Source organism: Emiliania huxleyi (genome assembly GCF_000372725.1).
Source record: "Emiliania huxleyi CCMP1516 unplaced genomic scaffold EMIHUscaffold_91, whole genome shotgun sequence".
In the NCBI taxonomy this organism is placed as follows: Eukaryota; Haptophyta; order Isochrysidales; family Noelaerhabdaceae; genus Emiliania; species Emiliania huxleyi.
The window spans coordinates 364431-380901 of NW_005195220.1; the positions used below are offsets into that span (position 1 = coordinate 364431).

Consider the following 16471-nt stretch of genomic DNA (forward strand, 5'->3'; position numbering starts at 1 on the left):
ATCGTTCCCATGATGAGCATCCTTCCTAGGGGAGTGTACCCGAGACGACACCCTCCCTATGGTTGCCCTATGGTTGCGGTTACGAGTATGCGTGTCATTGCTAGGGGATGGCGGCCTTCAGAGTCAACCCCGCCGACCAGAAGCTCGGCCCGGTCCGACGCGTCCTCGCGTGGGCGGCTCTTCGTAGATCTCCCAATATCTCCCCAGATCTCCCCAGATCTCCCCAGATCTCCCCAGATCTCCCCAGATCTCCCCAGATCTCCCCATCTCTCGGTCCGGCGCGTGCTCGCGTGGGCGGCTCTTCGTAGATCTCCCAATATCTCCCCAGATCTCCCCATCTCTCCCCAGACCTCCCCATCTCTCCCCATCTCTCCCCACCTCTCCCCATCTCTCCCCACCTCTCCCCATCTCTCGGTCCGGCGCGTGCTCGCGTGGGCGGCTCGTTGTCGGGCGGGCGCAGCTCGCGGCCGAATGAGATATGGGGAGATATGGGGAGATATGGGGAGATATGGCGCAGCTCGCGGCCGAATGAGATATGGGGAGATATGGGGAGATATGGGGAGATATGGGGAGATATGGCGCAGCTCGCGGCCGAATGAGATATGGGGAGATATGGGGAGATATGGGGAGATATGGGGAGATATGGCGCAGCTCGCGGCCGAATGAGCTCCGAGTGAGCTCCATGCTCATCGCTGAGTAGGCGGGCTTGCTCGGCTTGGAGCAGCTCGCGGCGCTGCTGCTGCGCGCCTGCCGTGCGATGAGGTGTGAACAGCGTCTCTTCACACCCACTGCTGTGAATAGGCGCTGCTGCTGCGCACCTTCTTCCCGCGCTGGCCGGCGGCGGTAGATGCGGGGGTAGCAGCAGCAGTAGCAGCGGTAGCAGCAGCAGCAGCAGCAGTAGCAGCGGTAGCCGCAGCAGCAGCAGCAGCAGCAGCAGCAGCAGCAGCAGCAGCAGCAGCGGCGGCGGCGGCGGCGGCGGCGGCGGCGGCGGCAGCCGCAGCAGCAGCAGCAGCAGCAGCAGCAGCAGCAGCAGCAGCAGCAGCAGCAGCGGCAGCAGCAGCGGCAGCGGCAGCAGCAGCGGCAGCCGCAGCCGCAGCCGCAGCCGCAGCCGCAGCAGCAGCAGCAGTAGGCTTTCCTTCCAAGATCGCGGACCCCTCCTCCTCCTCTCGCCCAAGCGATTTGGCGAGCTCACCTTCCTTACCCACCTCCCCTCCCCGCGCCGTAGGCTGGCAGCCCTCGCCGAGTGGCTCGGCCAGGCCCCCGATCGATTGATGAGTTAATGACTAGCCGATCAATTCATTACTGACTCGCCGCGTGGCTCGGCTAGGACCCCGACTGATTAATTAATGAATGACGAGCCGATTAATTCATTACTAACTCGCCGCGTGGCTCGGCCAGGACCCCGACTGGGGCGAGGTCTCGCAGTGGTACTGCGGCTGGAAGGCGCTGCTCCTCCGGCCGGCGCCCGCCTCCCCCTCGACGGCGGGCGGGCCTAATGAGCCAGCAATTCGGGGTGACTCCGGAGCCGACCATTCAATCAGGCGCCCGGCCTCATCGACGATGTCGCCGTGCGGGCGCGCTTCGACGCGGCGCTGCACCGCATCAACGCGGCCTTGGACGCGGAGCAGGCGCTACCACACCACCCACGGGACCGAACCCACACTGGATTCGATACTTTGGAGGTATGGGACGTAGGCGCCGGACGCCGCCGCGGCGTGCGAGGGCGGCGCGGACGGCACGCCGCCGCCGCCGCCGCCCCGATGGGAGGGGGAGGAGGAGGAGGAGGAGGAGGAGGCCGCGGCGGCGGCGAGCGGAGGAGGCGAGGGCGCGCGGAGGCCGGCGGAGGAGGAGGCGGCGCGGCGCGGCGCCGACGGCGAGCCGACGCTGCGCGAGATGCTGGAGCGGCTCGCGTCGCTGCACGGCGCCGTCTTAGTAGTAGTAGTAGTAGTAGTAGTAGTGGTAGCAGTAGTAGTAGTAGTAGTAGTAGTAGTAGCAGTAGTAGTAGTAGTAGTAGTAGTAGTAGTGGTAGTGGTAGTAGTGGTAGCCTGACTGCGAGCTGTGTGCGCAGGCGCCGTCTTCATGCCGCTCGGGGTGCGCAGCGAGGGGCGCGCCGTCTTCTCGTTTGGCGGCGTGCAGGTGGTGCTCCACATATCTCCCCAGATCTCCCCAGATCTCCCCATATCTCGTTTGGCGGGTTTGCAGGTGGTGCTCGACAGCGACAAGAAGCTGGTGTACGCGCGCCAGCTGGGCGGGGGAGGGGGAGGGGGAGGGGGCGGGGGAGGGTTCCGCCCTATCAGCCTCAAGGAGCTCGTCGCGCTTGCCGGTGGGTCTGCGGGAGAGGGCGCGTGAGCGCGGGGCCCCGTGCTCGGCGCGGTGGCCGGTGCGCCCCGCCTCCGAGCTCCGTGCACCGCGTCCTAGAGCTGACAGTGTGCGCCCCCGACTTCTTTATAACGACCCGTTAATACGACCCGCGTCCCTCACACCAAGATGCAGCCCCCCAAAGGGTACAGTCACACGTGACTAAAGTACCAACGGCAAACCTCGGACATTTTACGAACTCCTTGGCGACGTGCGCGTCGCGTCGCCAAGGCTCGGCGACCTCGGTCGTACGTACACTCGGCTGGCTGCGTCCTGCGCGGGTTTTCAGCCAGGTTCCCGCGCACCGGCCACGACGGACCAACCAGACCAAAAATCGCGACGCTCGCGCGCAAAGATCAGTACGACATCAACGCTCGCAGACGCTCTCGAGGATCTCGAGGATTGATGGTGAGGGGTGAGGGTGAGGTGATGCCCTCCCCCCTCCCCCCCCGCCCGGCCTCGAACCCGCAGCCAACCGGCCCGTCTGCGAACGCTCTGACCGCTAAGCCACCAATGCACAAACCTCGACGCCACAAAATTCTGAACCTAATACACCCATGCACTCAGCTCACAAATCGGCACCCTGTAGTATGAGCCCCGCGCGTCTCGAGCCCCAACTGACAACTCACCATTGTCCCTCGGACACCACTCTCCAGCCGCGCTACCTCCGCCCACCTACCGCTCTCGCATGACATCTCGACAATCCTCATCTCCGGGCCCAAGACTCCTAACCACTTCCCCTGCTCGCCCAGGACCACGAAGCGCCGCCCGCGCGCCCATTGACCCCCCAATCTACCCACCTGCTATCCCTCAATTGCCACCCGCCAGATGTAGCTACTGCCCTCGCCCACCCAATACTCTCACCCTCCTGACCCGGACAGTCCAGGTACAGGAAAAGCGGGGAGCGGGGCCCGATCCAAGGAGCACCCCGTCGGCCCGGGAGGGCTGTGAATTTCGGCGCGGGCGGAAGGCTGCCTGCAGACGCTCAGCCCCCGGCTGAGCTGCCGAATCCTCCCGGCTAATCCCCTGACCTGCCGCCTGAAACGGGACAACATTACACCACCTCACACACACTCCCCCTCTGGGCTAAGCAGTGCGCAAGTCCACCCGAACTCTAGGCGAGGCATCGACCGCTCCTTTGGAATAGTGCCGTCAGTGGCTGCACTAGACGCCCATTAGATGGCGCGCGGCGCGGGCGGATGACTGGACCTACCCAAACCTACCCGGACCTACCCAGACCTACCCAGACGTATTCACCCCGTACCCAGACCTACCCGGACCTACCCAGACGTATTCACCCCGTACCCAGACCTACCCGGACCTACCTATTCACACTCCGTACCCGGACCTACCCAGACCTACCCAGACGTATTCACACCCCGTGGGGATGCAGAGCGTGCAAAGCGGCTAGGGATGAGGTCGCAAAAGAGGCGCGCGAGGCAAGGAGGAGACGCGGGGAACTGAAAGACTGGGACGACTGGAAACAAGAAGACAATGAGCCACCACAGGCGTCGTTGGCGCACATACTGAGCGGCAGCTGCGCTGGAAATAAGGAAGAGGCGCGTCACTTCATGCGGAAGCTCGACAAACACACAGCGAGGGCGACAGCAAGAGTTGAACGGGAGGCGCCGGACTCAAAAGACACCGCCACATTCCTGAGACGAGCGAGGGCAGCCTCCTTAAAGGCGAAAGGGTCTAGATTTGGGGCGCTCGCCGAAGAGGAGTACGACAAAATAGCACCCGTGATTGCCTGCACGCTACCCGCACTCACGGACTCCATACCCGAAAGAAAGAGAAGGGAGCTCGCGGGAGAGGTGACGAGTGAACTTCAGGTAGTGGGGAAGGCAGCCTCGATTGCCATACAGACATGGGTGCGAAACAACGACAAGACCAAGGCAAGGGCAGAGGAACGAGAGAAGAATATAGGGTGGATAAAGCGCCTGTTCACGGCATGGAGGGTGAGCCACACCGAACGTACCGAGCGAAGGGCCGAGCGGAAGGAGGACGGGGAAGATGACTCGGGGGAGGACGAACCAGTGGAAATTCAGTTGTCAGATGTCACGATGCACCCGAAGGGGACCCCAGCGCCGGCATCATCCGTAGAGGCACGAGTGTTCGAAGAGAGAGTGGACCTGAGCAACAACATGACGTGTAGGCAAATGATCGGAGTGGGAGTCAGAAATGTGGTCCTTGCGCGAGGGGAGCTTGATAGACTCGAGGGGCCAGGATACGCCGCGAGGAAGGGGGTCCATTAACACCAGACAGCGAGAGGGGCATGGAGGAAAGGGGGAGAGAGGAAGCCAACGCGACGTGCGCAGAGGATGAGGATATAAACTGGGACGACGCAGCGGAGGGGATAGGCGAGGGAATCGAGGGACCGGAGGGCTTTCGCGACAGCGACGATGACGACGAAGAAAGGGGAGGGGACGGAGGGGCGACACGCAGGAGGGGCGAAATCGCTAACGGCCCGAGCAGAGAGGGCGACGGCGGGGCACGAGGGAACAACGGAGACGCTACCGATGACGCGAACCGAGGCACGGACGCCGGCGGGGACGGGGAGGGCGACAGCGACGTCGAGGTTGACGCAACCGTATCGAGAGCGCCACCCAAAGGGGGGCAGACAGCCATGGAGGTCACCGAATGGAGGGCGAACGGCACGATACGAAAAGGCAGGGCGAGGCGGATGGAGAAAGAAGTGCCGAGAAGGCCATGGTGGAGGGGAGGGACGGGAGGACGAAAGAAGGGCGAGGAAGACGAGCGGCCCGCACAGACCGCGAGCAGACAGCGCCTGCTGGCCATTTCGAGACATTCGCCAAGAACGCTAGCTACATGGGAGGGCTTCGTGAAGGATGGATTGAAAAACATTCGAACAAAGAAGAGGCGACGGGAGGAACCGGCGGAGGATGCAGTGACGTGACACACACACACACACACACACACACACACACACACACACACACACACACACACACACACACACACACACACACACACACACACACACACACACACACACACACACACACACACACACACACACACACACACACACACACCGCTCACCCACGCGCACTGGGCCTTGCACTTTGAATGCCGTGGGGCTCCTGTCGTCAGACGTGGAGACGCGAGGGTTGCCCCCCCTTGCCCCACCACCTCGTGTGTGTGGAGAAGTTTACCTTACCTTACCTTACCTGTGGCAGCCCAGCTGGCTGAGTGTCTTGTGAGTTTGTGTGTCTTGTGTGTCGCTCGCGCGTGTCGTCATCTTCTGTCCCGCGTCCACCCGTTACCGCGTTGGTGTCCATATTGAGCACTGCCCGCTTGCCTTAGGACTAACTAACTACCTGAGATACGTACATTCAAACCTCGATAACATGCACCGCGAACATGTAACACCATGCATCACGAGGGCTGAGCTTTCGGCATGCACTTAGCTACACGCACCAGCAGAAAGGCCGAGCACCACAACGCTAGGCAAATGACATTGACGATGAATAGTTCGGAATTTGCTCCAGACTTGGGGTGGCGTTGGCAATGATCACCGCTGCACACGGCTGTAGTAAGAAACGGGAGTATCGTGCAGGCAAGTATGAAGCCAGGCAACATGATTCGTATGCCGATGAGGTCCTGGATGTCATGATTGCGCCTGCCGGTGATCTCCTCACAAACCCCTAGAACCATGGCGCCCGCAGAGCCAACACGTGCAGGGACGGAGAAAGCCCGACTTAAAGTGCGCAAACGGCGATGACCCGCGCGCTGTCGCTTGATTGCCAATCCTGGCGCTTGCTGGAAGCTCGCTCCTTCTTGAGCCTGCCCGGCACGCCTTGCCGATTTGCATTTTCGTTCCCTCTTTGCCGAGATGCCTTGCCGACGCCCAGCAACGACGGCGATGAGGAAGGAGAGCGCCTGGAAGGTTATGCACACAATAAAGAAGTACTGGAGCCAGGTAGGTTTTGTCGACACAGAGGCCTCTGTCATGAGGACGGTGCTGGCAAGCACCGTGGTGATTGCGAGACCCGCACGGTCCGTGTTGCCGTCTCGGGGGATCCAATACTGCGCCGAGCAGAGGATCACGAGAAGCCAGCCCATCATTACATGCATGGTGGTAACGAAGGATGGCTCCCGCTCGATCGATACCGTGACTTTGATTGCAGACTGATTCTTTCTGACGGGCGATCGCCAGGGGGGGATGGAACTCTGCGTTGACCCCATCAGCTTCGTCGTGTAGCCCTCTGGCCCTGTTAAATTGCTTTGGAGATCCGAGCGAAATTGCTCTCCGGGTAAGGGGTCGGGATGGAGTACCAGCTGCTCAATGGGCACGTCCGAGGTGATGTTCAGGTGGCACTCGATGCGTGCGCTCCTCAGTCTCCATCACAGAAGAGAGAAGTAGAGTCCAACGATTTTTCTTTTTGGTGGAGCACTTGGAGGGTACAAAATCTTTTTTTGAGAGCGCCTTCGTTGTTAATAATCCAAACCCAATGGTCCCTTTCGAGCGGTCCCTTGTCGCAGTCGCACACACGCACTCGAAATCGACTTGGTCTGGGCACAGCTGAGCCCTGCGCTGAGGTTTGCCTCCATTCTGAAAGTGTACGTAGAAGGGAAGGCAGCATGCCAGGTTTGCGAACTCCCGCTGTGCGCCGAAAAGCGGTATGGCGCCGAGGAGAAGCCATTTTCTTATTAGAAAAGGCTGTCGACATCCAAATTTTCCTCGTCCTGCGCGCCCAACCATGGATGGCGGGCACATCTCAGAAACACTCGTGCGGCTGCGCATTGTTTGTATTTTCTCTTCTCTACGAGCCGGCGAGTGGAAATCGCAGATATAGCTGCATCGAGATCACATATTATCGAGATCACTCGAGAGATCACTCTCGAGACACGAGAGATCACGCAAAGGTAAATCATGGTCCTCCGTCGCTCAGAGGTAGAGGTAAAGGGCCCACGGCTGCCCAGAGGTAAAGGTAAGAGGGCCGCAGGCCCTCAGACGTAGAGGTAACCTAGACCCCTCCTACCCGGCCCTCAGGGCCGAACGCACACGCCGCACCGCACCGCGCGCCCGCCCGCTGCCCCGCCCAGGCGGGAAAGACGCGCACACACACACGCACGCCGACCCCGACAGGCGGGCAGGCGCCGCGTCCCTCACAGCTCCATCTAGAGCTCCATCCTCTCGGGCGGGCAGTACTCGTGGCAGTCGTGCGCGGCGTTCTCCTGCCGCGCCGCCTCGGCGCGGTCGCCTCCGCCGCCCGCCGGCGTGAAGCGGCTGCAAGCATCGCATAGCTCGGGAGGCGGCGAGACGCTGCGCACGGGGCCGCGGGTGGCGGCGCCGTGGTAGTAGAGCGCCGCGGTTCGCGCCTCGCCCTCCTCTCCGACGTCGCACCTCCGCGCGGCGGGCAGCCTCTCTAATCAATAGCTGATCAACTCCGAATTAACTCCTAACTAACTCCGAATTCACTCCGAATGAACTCCGAATGAACTCCGAACTAACTCCGAACTAACTCCGAATGAATTCCTCTCAGCTGATCTCAGCCGATCTCGGGGGATCGCGGGGCATCTCGAGCGATCTCGGGCAATCTCGGGCAATCTCGGGGCAAGGGCATCACGCGGATCTCGGGTGATCTCCGCGCTCAACGCGGCGGGCGATCTCGGCCGATCTCCGCCGATCTCGGCCGATCTCCGCGCCTCCACGCGGCGGGCAAGCCGCCGTACGCGGAAGACATGCCAACGTCAAGCAGCGCGAGTGTGCCGCCGCAGCGCGAGGAGACCCACGGCACAATGTTGTGCCCCACCTGTGCACAGGTGCAGCTGTGAAGAGACGCTGTTCACGGCTGAGGCCTCAACGCGGTGTGCGCCCCACCGCCATCCGACGAGCACTCGGGTCGAGGGCCCCTATTTGGCTTCTTTGGGTTTGGGTACCGGGTCGGTAGGGTACTGCACCCGCTCGGCTCGAGGGCGCCCAGGGCCGCCTGCACCTCAGCACACGCGTGCTCCTCCCGCCGAAAGGCCTGGGCCGGCGCGAGGACGGGTCTGGTCAGGTGGGGGATAGGGTCGACTGAGGCTGGCTACAGGGGATAGGGTCGGGTAAGGCTGGCTACACTTCTCCGCACACACGAGGGGGTGGCGGGAAAACACCGGGCTAGCCCCTCGCGACTCGCCCTCACCTGCCGCGGCCTCGCGTAGCCTCTCCACCATAGGGGCCCCTCCCTCGGATCGAGCAAGTCGCCTGCGTGCTGGATACGCAGGCATGAGGGCGGGAGGACGGTACTGTGCAGGGACGGAGAGGCCCCTACGGTGAGTGCAGCTGAATACTGCGGAAAGACGGTCGAGCGGAGCTGAGTACGTGTCTCGAGCGCTGGTTCGAGGACAAGAACACGGACTCTATTCCGCTTCTAAGGCAAGTCGCCGTCGCCGCGCGCCGCGATCTGCGCCCGCACCGCCTCGTTCAGTCTCTCGACCGACCCGAACCGCTCCGCCACCGACAGCCGCACGCCAGCGTGCACGAACAGCGTCCGGCAGGCGCCTCCGCCGCGCACTGCTGCGGCGTCGTGCCGCAGCAGCGCGGCGCCGAGGTCGCCGACGGTGGGCTGCATGCGCCGCTTCCACGCGCCGGCGCCGCCCTCCGCCGCCAGCTCCGCCTTGTGCACGTAGTGGACCTTGCCTTGCATGTTCATCAGCTCGTGGTTGCCGAGCAGCAGCACCAGCTCGCCGCCGGCGGCCTCAGCCTCCGCCTGTAGCCGCCAGAGCGCGCGAAGCACGCCGAGGGAATTGTTTCCGCGGTCGAGCACGTCGCCCGTCTGCACCACCGTCATCGCGCCGCCCACCCAGCTCCCCGTCTCCGGGTCGACGGCGCCGCAGAGCGCGAGCGCCGCGAGAGCGTGCTGCAGGTCGCCATGCAGGTCGCCGACCGCACAGACCGAAGACGGGTGGGGGTAGGCTGGCAGGAGGGCGGAGAGAGCGAGCATGACCGCGCAGGGTTCCGGCTCCAGGGGTTCTGTCGAGTGACTCGCGCCAAAACGCTATATATATATCCCTACGGGCCGCCGCCCCGGGGGGGGGGGGGCACAGCGAAAAAGAGGATTAAACCGGGACCCTTCCCTCAGACGATGGCGAGTGCAGGATCCCTCAGCTGCACGGACGCGGCCGTGCTGGCGGCGGAGCGTGGCGAGGAGGAGGCGGTCCTGGCGTGGCTCGAGGGCGGCGGGCGGGCCGACGCGACGTACGAGAGAGACGGCGTGAGCGGCATCACGCTGCTGATGGGCGCCGCCAACCAAGGCCACGAGCGGGTGGTTGAGATGCTGCTGCGGCACGGCGCGGAGACCAACCTACAGAGCAGCGACGGCTGGACCGCGCTGATCCTCGCCGCCGACAAAAACCACGAGCGGGTGGTCGACTTGCTGATTCGGCGCGGCGCGAGGGTCAACCTGCAGGACAGCATCGGCGGCACCGCGCTGATGGCAGCCGCCAACAACGGCTGCGAGCGGGTGGTCGACTTGCTGATCCGGCGCGGCGCGAGGGTCACCCTGCAGGACAGCATCGGCGGCACCGCGCTGATGGGCGCCGCCGTCTTCAACCATCCCGCCGTCGTGCGGCGCTTGCTGCGGGCGGGCGCAGACGCGGCGGCGCGCACTGAGAACGGCAAGACGGCGCTGCAGCTGGCCAAGGAGAAGGGCCATGCCGAGTGCGTCAAGGTGTTGGCTGAGGCGGCGGCGGCTGCAGACGGCCGGGTAGGGCCGGGCGGCGCTTCCTCGGGCGCGGTAGCAGCAGCGGTGGACGCGCCGCTGCTCGGCCAGCGAGTCGTGCTCGGCGGGCTCTCTTCCCGCCCCGAGCTGAACGGGCGGCTGGGCGAGGCTCAGAGCTTCGAGGGCGGGCGGTACGCGGTGGCGCTCGAGGGCGGCGGCGAGAGCGTGCGGGTGCGGCCGGGTAATCTGTCGCCGGCTGCGGCGGCTGAGCCGAGCGGTGGCGTGGCAGCCCCCGATGCGGTCATCGCAGCGGCTCATCGAGGCGAGGAGGAGGCGGTGCTGGCGTGGCTCGACAGTGGCGGGCGGGCCGACGCGACGTACGAGAGAGGCGACGTGAGAGGCATCACGCTGCTGATGACCGCCGCCAACAACGGCCACGAGCGGTTGGTCGACTTGCTGCTGCAGCACGTCGCGGAGATCAACCTGCAGAGCAGCAACGGCCTCACCGCGCTGATGTTCGCCGCCCGCTACGGCCACGAGCGGGTGGCTGAGCTGCTGCTACGGCACGGCGCTGAGGTCAACCTGCAGAGCCGCGGCGGCGCCACCGCGCTGATGGCCGCCGCCGACAACGGCCACGAGCGGGTGGTCGAGTTGCTGATACGGCACGGCGTGGAGATCAACCTGCAGGACATCAAAGGCTTCACCACGCTGATGATCGCCGCCCTCTATAACCGCCCCGCCATCATGCGGCGCTTGCTGCGGGCGGGCGCAGATGATGCGGCGCGCAGTGCGAGCGGCAAGACGGCGCTTCAGTGGGCCAAGGAGAAGGGCCACGCCGAGTGCGTGCGTGCTCTCGAGGAGCACTCGTCGACCGCAGCAGAGGCTGAGGGGGAGACGGCGGTCGCAGAGTCAGCCGAACAGGCCGCGGCGGCCGCACGCGAGGCGGCAGCGGCATCGGAGGCGGCGGAGGCGCGCGATGCTGCCGAGGCTGCGCTGCGTGAGGCGGTTGAGGCGTGCGAGCGAGGCGACGCCGATCTCGAGGCGCTCAGGGCGGCGATCAACGCAAACACCGAGGCCGCCGACGGCTCGGAGGCGCTGCGGGCGGCGCGGCGGCTGCGCGACGAGCTGGCGGAGCGAAAGGTCCGCGAGGCCAGGGCGCTGAAGCGGCAGCGGCAGAAGGAGGAGAAGGCGGCGGCGAGGCAGGCGGAGGCGGCGGCGCGGGCGGCGGAGGAGGAGGCGCGGGCGGCGGACGAGGCGCGGGCGGCTGAGGCAGCTGCGGCGGCGCGGGCGGCGCGGGCATCGGAGGAGGCGGATGAGGCGGCGCGGGCGGCGGAGGAGGCGGAGGCGGCGTCGCGGGCAAGGGAGGAGGCGGAGGCGAGGGCAAGGGAGGAGGCAGAGGCAAGGGCGAGGGAGGAGGCGGCAAGGGAGAGGGAGGAGGCGAGGATGAGGGCGGAGGCGGCGGCGGCAGCGGCGGAGGCGGCGGCTGTAGAGGCGGCAGTAGCGGCCGTGGCGGCGGCGGAGGCTCAAGAGGCGGCGGCAGCGGAGGCGGCGGCACCGGCAGCGCCACCTGCGGCAGCCTCGGCGGCCGCGACCGTCGCCGCCCTCGCTGCCGCCGCCGCGCCGCCCGCCGCCGTTGCTCTCGACGAGCTCATCGCGGCGACCGACGGCTTTGCCGAGGCGCGCAAGGTGGGCGAGGGCGGTTTCGGGCGCGTCTACCGCGCCGACGCGCTGCCGTCGCTCCCGCGCGTCGCTTGCGGGTTCGCCGTCAAGACTGCGCTGGTCGGTGTCGGCGCCCAAGGCCTCGCCGAGCTGCAGAGTGAGGTGCGCACGCTCAGCGCGGCGTGCCACCCGTCCTTGCTTCCTCTTCTCGGCGCTTGCCTGGCGCCCGCGAGAGCGTGCCTCGTCTACCCCCTCTGCCGCGGCGGCAGCCTCGAGGACCGCCTCTATCGCGCTCCAGCCGCGCTGCAGCGGCTCCGCATGCTCGGCTTCGAGACGCCGCCTCCGCCGCTCTCCTCCGCCGCACGGCTCCGCGTGCTGCGCGACGCCGCGAGCGCGCTGCACTACCTGCACACGCGCTCTCCGATGATCCTGCACCGCGACGTCTCGGCGGGCAACATCCTGCTCGACGAGCGCGGCAACGGCTACCTCGCCGACGTGGGCCTCGCGCGCGCGGCAGAGGCGACGGCCGGCGGCAGCCAGCAGGTCTCGCACCTGTCGACGCAGCGTATCTTTGGCAAGCCAGGCTACATGGACCCGATCATCTCGCTGGACAACCAGGCTTCTCAGCTCACTGATGGCTTTGCGCTCGGCATCACGCTGCTCGTCGCCCTGACCGGCCGCGGCGCCGTCGGCTTGCTCAACGCGTGCGACGATGCGCTGGAGGAGCCCGACACGGCGGAGAGCATCGCGGCGGTCGACGCGGGCTGGTCAGCGGCGCAGGCCGAGGAGCTGGCGCGGCTCGTGGTTGGGCTGGCTCTTGTGAGGAAGAAGAGGCGGATGCCGCTCGCAGAGGCGCTGCCGCGGCTGGAGGCGCTAGTCGAAGCGGTGGGGGAGGTGGAGGAGACGGCTGGGGCCGAGGAGCGCCTGTGTGACCTCTGCTACGACGCGCCGCGCTCGGTCCGCTTCGCGTGCGGCCACGCGCTGTACTGCGAGACGTGTGCGCCGCGCGTGCTGGAGCGCGACAGCAACTGCCCGGCTTGCCGCCAGCCGGCGCTGCCCATCGCCGCAACTGGGCGGCTGGTGGCGGCGCAGACGACGTTTGTCCACCAGCCGCCCTCGCGCCCCGCGCCCCAGGCTCAGCCCGTGGGCGCCACGGCGGCGGTCGGTAGGCGAGGGGGGCGAGGGGGGCGTGGACGTGGCGGGCGGGGCGGGCGGGGTGGGCGGGGCGCGGGGCGCGGCGGCTCTGCTTAGTGCCTTTACACTTCGTGAGCGTCGTGCGGGGGCACGACGCTCACGGAGGGTGCCCGGGTCTGCGTTGCCCGACCCCCCCCCCCTCCGGCTCCTGCACTTGAGTTTGTGCGCGGGAACACAGGGAAGACAAGTTTTCGTGTGGGGTGTGGGGTGGGGGTATAAGGCGCACCCAGACGATGGCGGGGGCGGCGAAAAAAGACGGAGGGACGTAGCTGGGTAATGCTACAGGGGCGGCGGCGAAAAAGAAAGAAAGGAAAAGGAGCAGTCAAGGGAGGCTGAGTGTCTTGTCTTGTGGTTCTGTGTGTCGCTCCTGTGTGAAAGGCTGGCTCGTCGTGGACTGCGCCGGCGACTTTTATGGGCTTCTGTGTTCATAGTAGCGTGCACGCTACTAGAATCAAATCACTGTGAGCGTCGTGATTTCTTGTTGGTCTTTAAAAATCTCTCTCGCTACTATGGTTTACCCACATTATGCGAGTAGGTAGGTCCGGTTTTGACCGCCCCAGAGGGCCCTGCAACAGATAGGTACCCCTACATTCGTCTTTTTTTGGCGAGCAAAGAAAGAAAGAAAACAGACAACACAAGGGAGGGATGGGAGAACGGCACGCCGCCACCACACAGGGATTTTAAGGAGAGGAGTGTGATGCGCTAGCCGTCGCCTACCCTAGGGGGTCTGCCTCTTCCTATCTCTCTTCGCAGTCTCTCTCCGATTCTCGCTTCAACCTTCGTGCCACCTCGCGGCCGTCCCACTCTCGTCGCTCTCTCCCTTGTCACTTCCTTGGCGAGCAGAAAAGAAAGAAAGAAAGAAAACACACAACCCAAGGGAGGGATGGGAGAACGGCACGCCGCCACCACACAGGGATTTTAAGGAGAGGAGGGTGTGATGCGCTAGCCGTCGCCCACCCTGGGGGGTCTGCCTCCTCGTATCTCTTTTCGCAGTCTCTCGCCGCTTCTCGCTGCAACCTTCATGCCACCTCGCGGCTGTCCCACTCTCGTCGTTCTCTCCCTTGTCACTTCCCCCTCTGTCGCGTCGTTCTCTTCTGCCTCGTCCTGCGACGCCGCCGCCTGCCGGTCCCTTGTTCTCGCGGCTTCTTTCGCCTCTCGGCGCAACTCCGTCCTCCTTGCGGCGTATCCTGGCCCCTCGAGTCTATCGAGCTCCCCTCGCGCAAGGACCACATTTCTGACTCCCACTCCGATCATTTGCCTCCAAGTCATGTTGTTGCTCAGGTCCACTCTCTCTTCGAACACTCGTGCCTCTACGGATGATGCCGGCGCTGGGGTCCCCTTCGGATGCATCGTGACATCTGACAACTGAATTTCCACTGGTTCGTCCTCCTCTGAGTCATCTTCCCCGTCCTCCTTCCGCTCGGCTCTTCGCTCGGTACGTTCGGTGTGGCTCACCCTCCATGCCGTGAACAGGCGCTTTATCCACCCTATATTCTTCTCTCGTTCCTCTGCCCGTGCCTTGGTCTTGTCGTTGTTTCGCACCCATGTCTGTATGGCAATCGAGGCTGCCTTCCCCACTACCTGTAGTTCACTCGTCACCTCTCCCGCGAGCTCCCTTCTCTTTCTTTCGGGTATGGAGTCCGTGAGTGCGGGTAGCGTGCAGGCAATCACGGGCGCTATTTTGTCGTACTCCTCTTCGGCAAGCGCCCCAAATCTAGACCCTTTCGCCTTTAAGGAGGCTGCCCTCGCTCGTCTCAGGAATGTGGCGGTGTCTTTTGAGTCCGGCGCCTCCCGTTGAACTCTTGCTGTCGCCCTCGCTGTGTGTTTATCGAGCTTCCGCATGAAGTGACGCGCCTCTTCCTTGGCGAGCAGAGACATGCTGATGCGCGGGAACAAATTTTTTTTGCGAGTCCGCCGCCTGGGGCCGATGTCCGCCCTCCCGCGGCTGCGCCTCTCGCTCGCGCTCTCGCCCTCCTCGTCTGCGCTCGACGAGCTCCTCTCCGCGCACGGGTACTGTGTCCTCACGCACCTCGAGCAGAGCGACCTCGCCACCCTCGTAGCAGCAGAGGCGGCGGGCAGCAGAGCGCTGCTGCATCACCGACGCCGCGGCCACTCGATGGGGATCGCCCGGCGGCACGTGCACGCCGAGCACACGCAGACGCGCCGCCGGTCGCAGTGCTCGCGGCTGCCCCTCGCCGGCGTCGGCGTCAACAGCGTGCTGGACCGGCAGGGCCGGCTGCAGCGGCACCAGCTCCACCTGCTGACAGACGCCACCGCGCTTGAGCTCGTGCCGTGGCCGGCAAGGCCGCCCAGCTCGCAGCTGCGGCCGTGCGTCGCGGCCGCCGCCGCGGCGCTTCAGGGCCTCGCGGTGCAGCTGCTGCGGCGACTGCGCGGCGGCGAGCGGCTGGAGGCGGCGAGGGCGGCGCAGGCTGCCGCCGCCGGCGATCTCTCTGTCCTCGACTTGTTTGTGTACCCGAACGAGCATGCCGGGCTGGCCAACATGCGCGCGCGAGTACCAGTGACAGTAGACAGTGCCAGTGGCAGCATGCCGGGCTGGCCAGCTTGCGCGCGGACCCCGGCCTGCTGACGCTGTTCCGACCGCTAGTGCCTCTCCCTGTAGGACCGTGTGTTTTTCTCTGTCTCTCTGTGAGCAGGCGCCCTTGCCAACCAGCCAGCAAGCCGAGTCATGCAGGGCCGTGCATAGGCGCGCGCACGCGGACCCGGGCCTACTGACGCTCACGCTTGCGTCGCGCGTGCCGGGGCTGCAGGTGCTCCGACACGCGTGAAGCGGAGTCATTCTACCAATCACCGGCTCGCGACACAAGTGAAGCGGAGTCATTCTACCAGTCACCAGCTCGCGACACAAGTGAAGCGGAGTCATTCTACCAGCCACCAGCTCGCGACACAAGTGAAGCGGAGTCATTCTACCAGTCACCGGCGCTCTCCTCCACCGCCGTGCTCGCCTCACACCGAGCATGCCGAGCTTGCAGGTGCTAGATCGCGCGACCGCGACGTGGGTGGACGCAGAGGCGCGCAGCGCCTACCAGCAGTACCCTACCAGCCCCGGTACCCAAATCCAGCCACAGAGAAGGAAGGCGCTGCGCTGTGCGCTGGCAGAGAACAAGCAGAGACGTCCCCCCCCGAGAAAACGAAAAAAGAAACCCGCCACGGTAGCAGGCGCTGTGCGTCGGCGAGGAGGAGGTGCTCGTGCTGTGCGGCGAGTCGCTCCACCTGTTCTCCGCCGGCCGGTACGAGGCGTCGCTGCACCGCGTGAGGCGCCAGAGGGCCTAGAGAGACCTCGAGATTCCTCGGGATGGCCCGAGATGGCCCGAGATGGCCCGAGAGTCCTCGAGATTACCGTGAAGGGCGCGCGGGGAGGGGGCCTCGGCTGACCTCGGCTGACCTCGGCTTGGCCTCGGCTGGCCTCGGGTGATCTCGGGTGATCTCGGGTGACCTCGGGGTGATCTCGGGTGATCTCGGGGTGATCTCGGGTGATCTCGGGTGACCTCGGGGTGATCTCGACTGATCTCGGCTGACCTCGGCTGACCTCGGCTGATCTCGGCTGATCTCGGCTGATCTCGGCTGATCTC

The 16471-nt window shown here is 65.2% G+C and overlaps 4 protein-coding genes across 4 annotated transcripts in view; 3 read left to right on the plus strand and 1 right to left on the minus strand.

The window, feature by feature from the left end:
- Positions 1-3769, plus strand: part of EMIHUDRAFT_107468 (hypothetical protein) — a gene marked incomplete at both ends in the record, with an annotated part of 8084 nt that extends 4315 nt beyond the window's left edge. The window contains 5 exons of the mRNA XM_005757387.1: positions 802-843; positions 1399-1513; positions 2069-2136; positions 2203-2327; positions 3538-3769. Coding sequence (XP_005757444.1) covers positions 802-843; positions 1399-1513; positions 2069-2136; positions 2203-2327; positions 3538-3769 — 582 coding nt within the window. The remainder of the gene's footprint in view (positions 1-801; positions 844-1398; positions 1514-2068; positions 2137-2202; positions 2328-3537) is intronic.
- Positions 3770-8738: 4969 nt separating this feature from the next.
- On the minus strand, positions 8739-9311 carry EMIHUDRAFT_220501 (hypothetical protein; the record flags this gene model as incomplete). Its single annotated transcript, XM_005757388.1, has 1 exon — positions 8739-9311. One exon carries the CDS (start codon positions 9309-9311, stop codon positions 8739-8741), a length of 573 nt encoding a protein of 190 aa, XP_005757445.1.
- A 2160-nt stretch (positions 9312-11471) lies between these two features.
- Positions 11472-12377, plus strand: EMIHUDRAFT_69022 (hypothetical protein; the record flags this gene model as incomplete). The annotated part of the gene is made up of 1 exon (XM_005757389.1): positions 11472-12377. A coding segment is annotated over one exon (906 nt), but the record flags the coding sequence as incomplete, so codon positions are not given.
- A 147-nt stretch (positions 12378-12524) lies between these two features.
- On the plus strand, positions 12525-12938 carry EMIHUDRAFT_312481 (hypothetical protein; the record flags this gene model as incomplete). Its single annotated transcript, XM_005757390.1, has 1 exon — positions 12525-12938. The coding sequence occupies one exon, from the start codon at positions 12525-12527 to the stop codon at positions 12936-12938; it is 414 nt and encodes a 137-aa protein (XP_005757447.1).
- Between the last annotated feature and the right edge of the window lie 3533 nt (positions 12939-16471).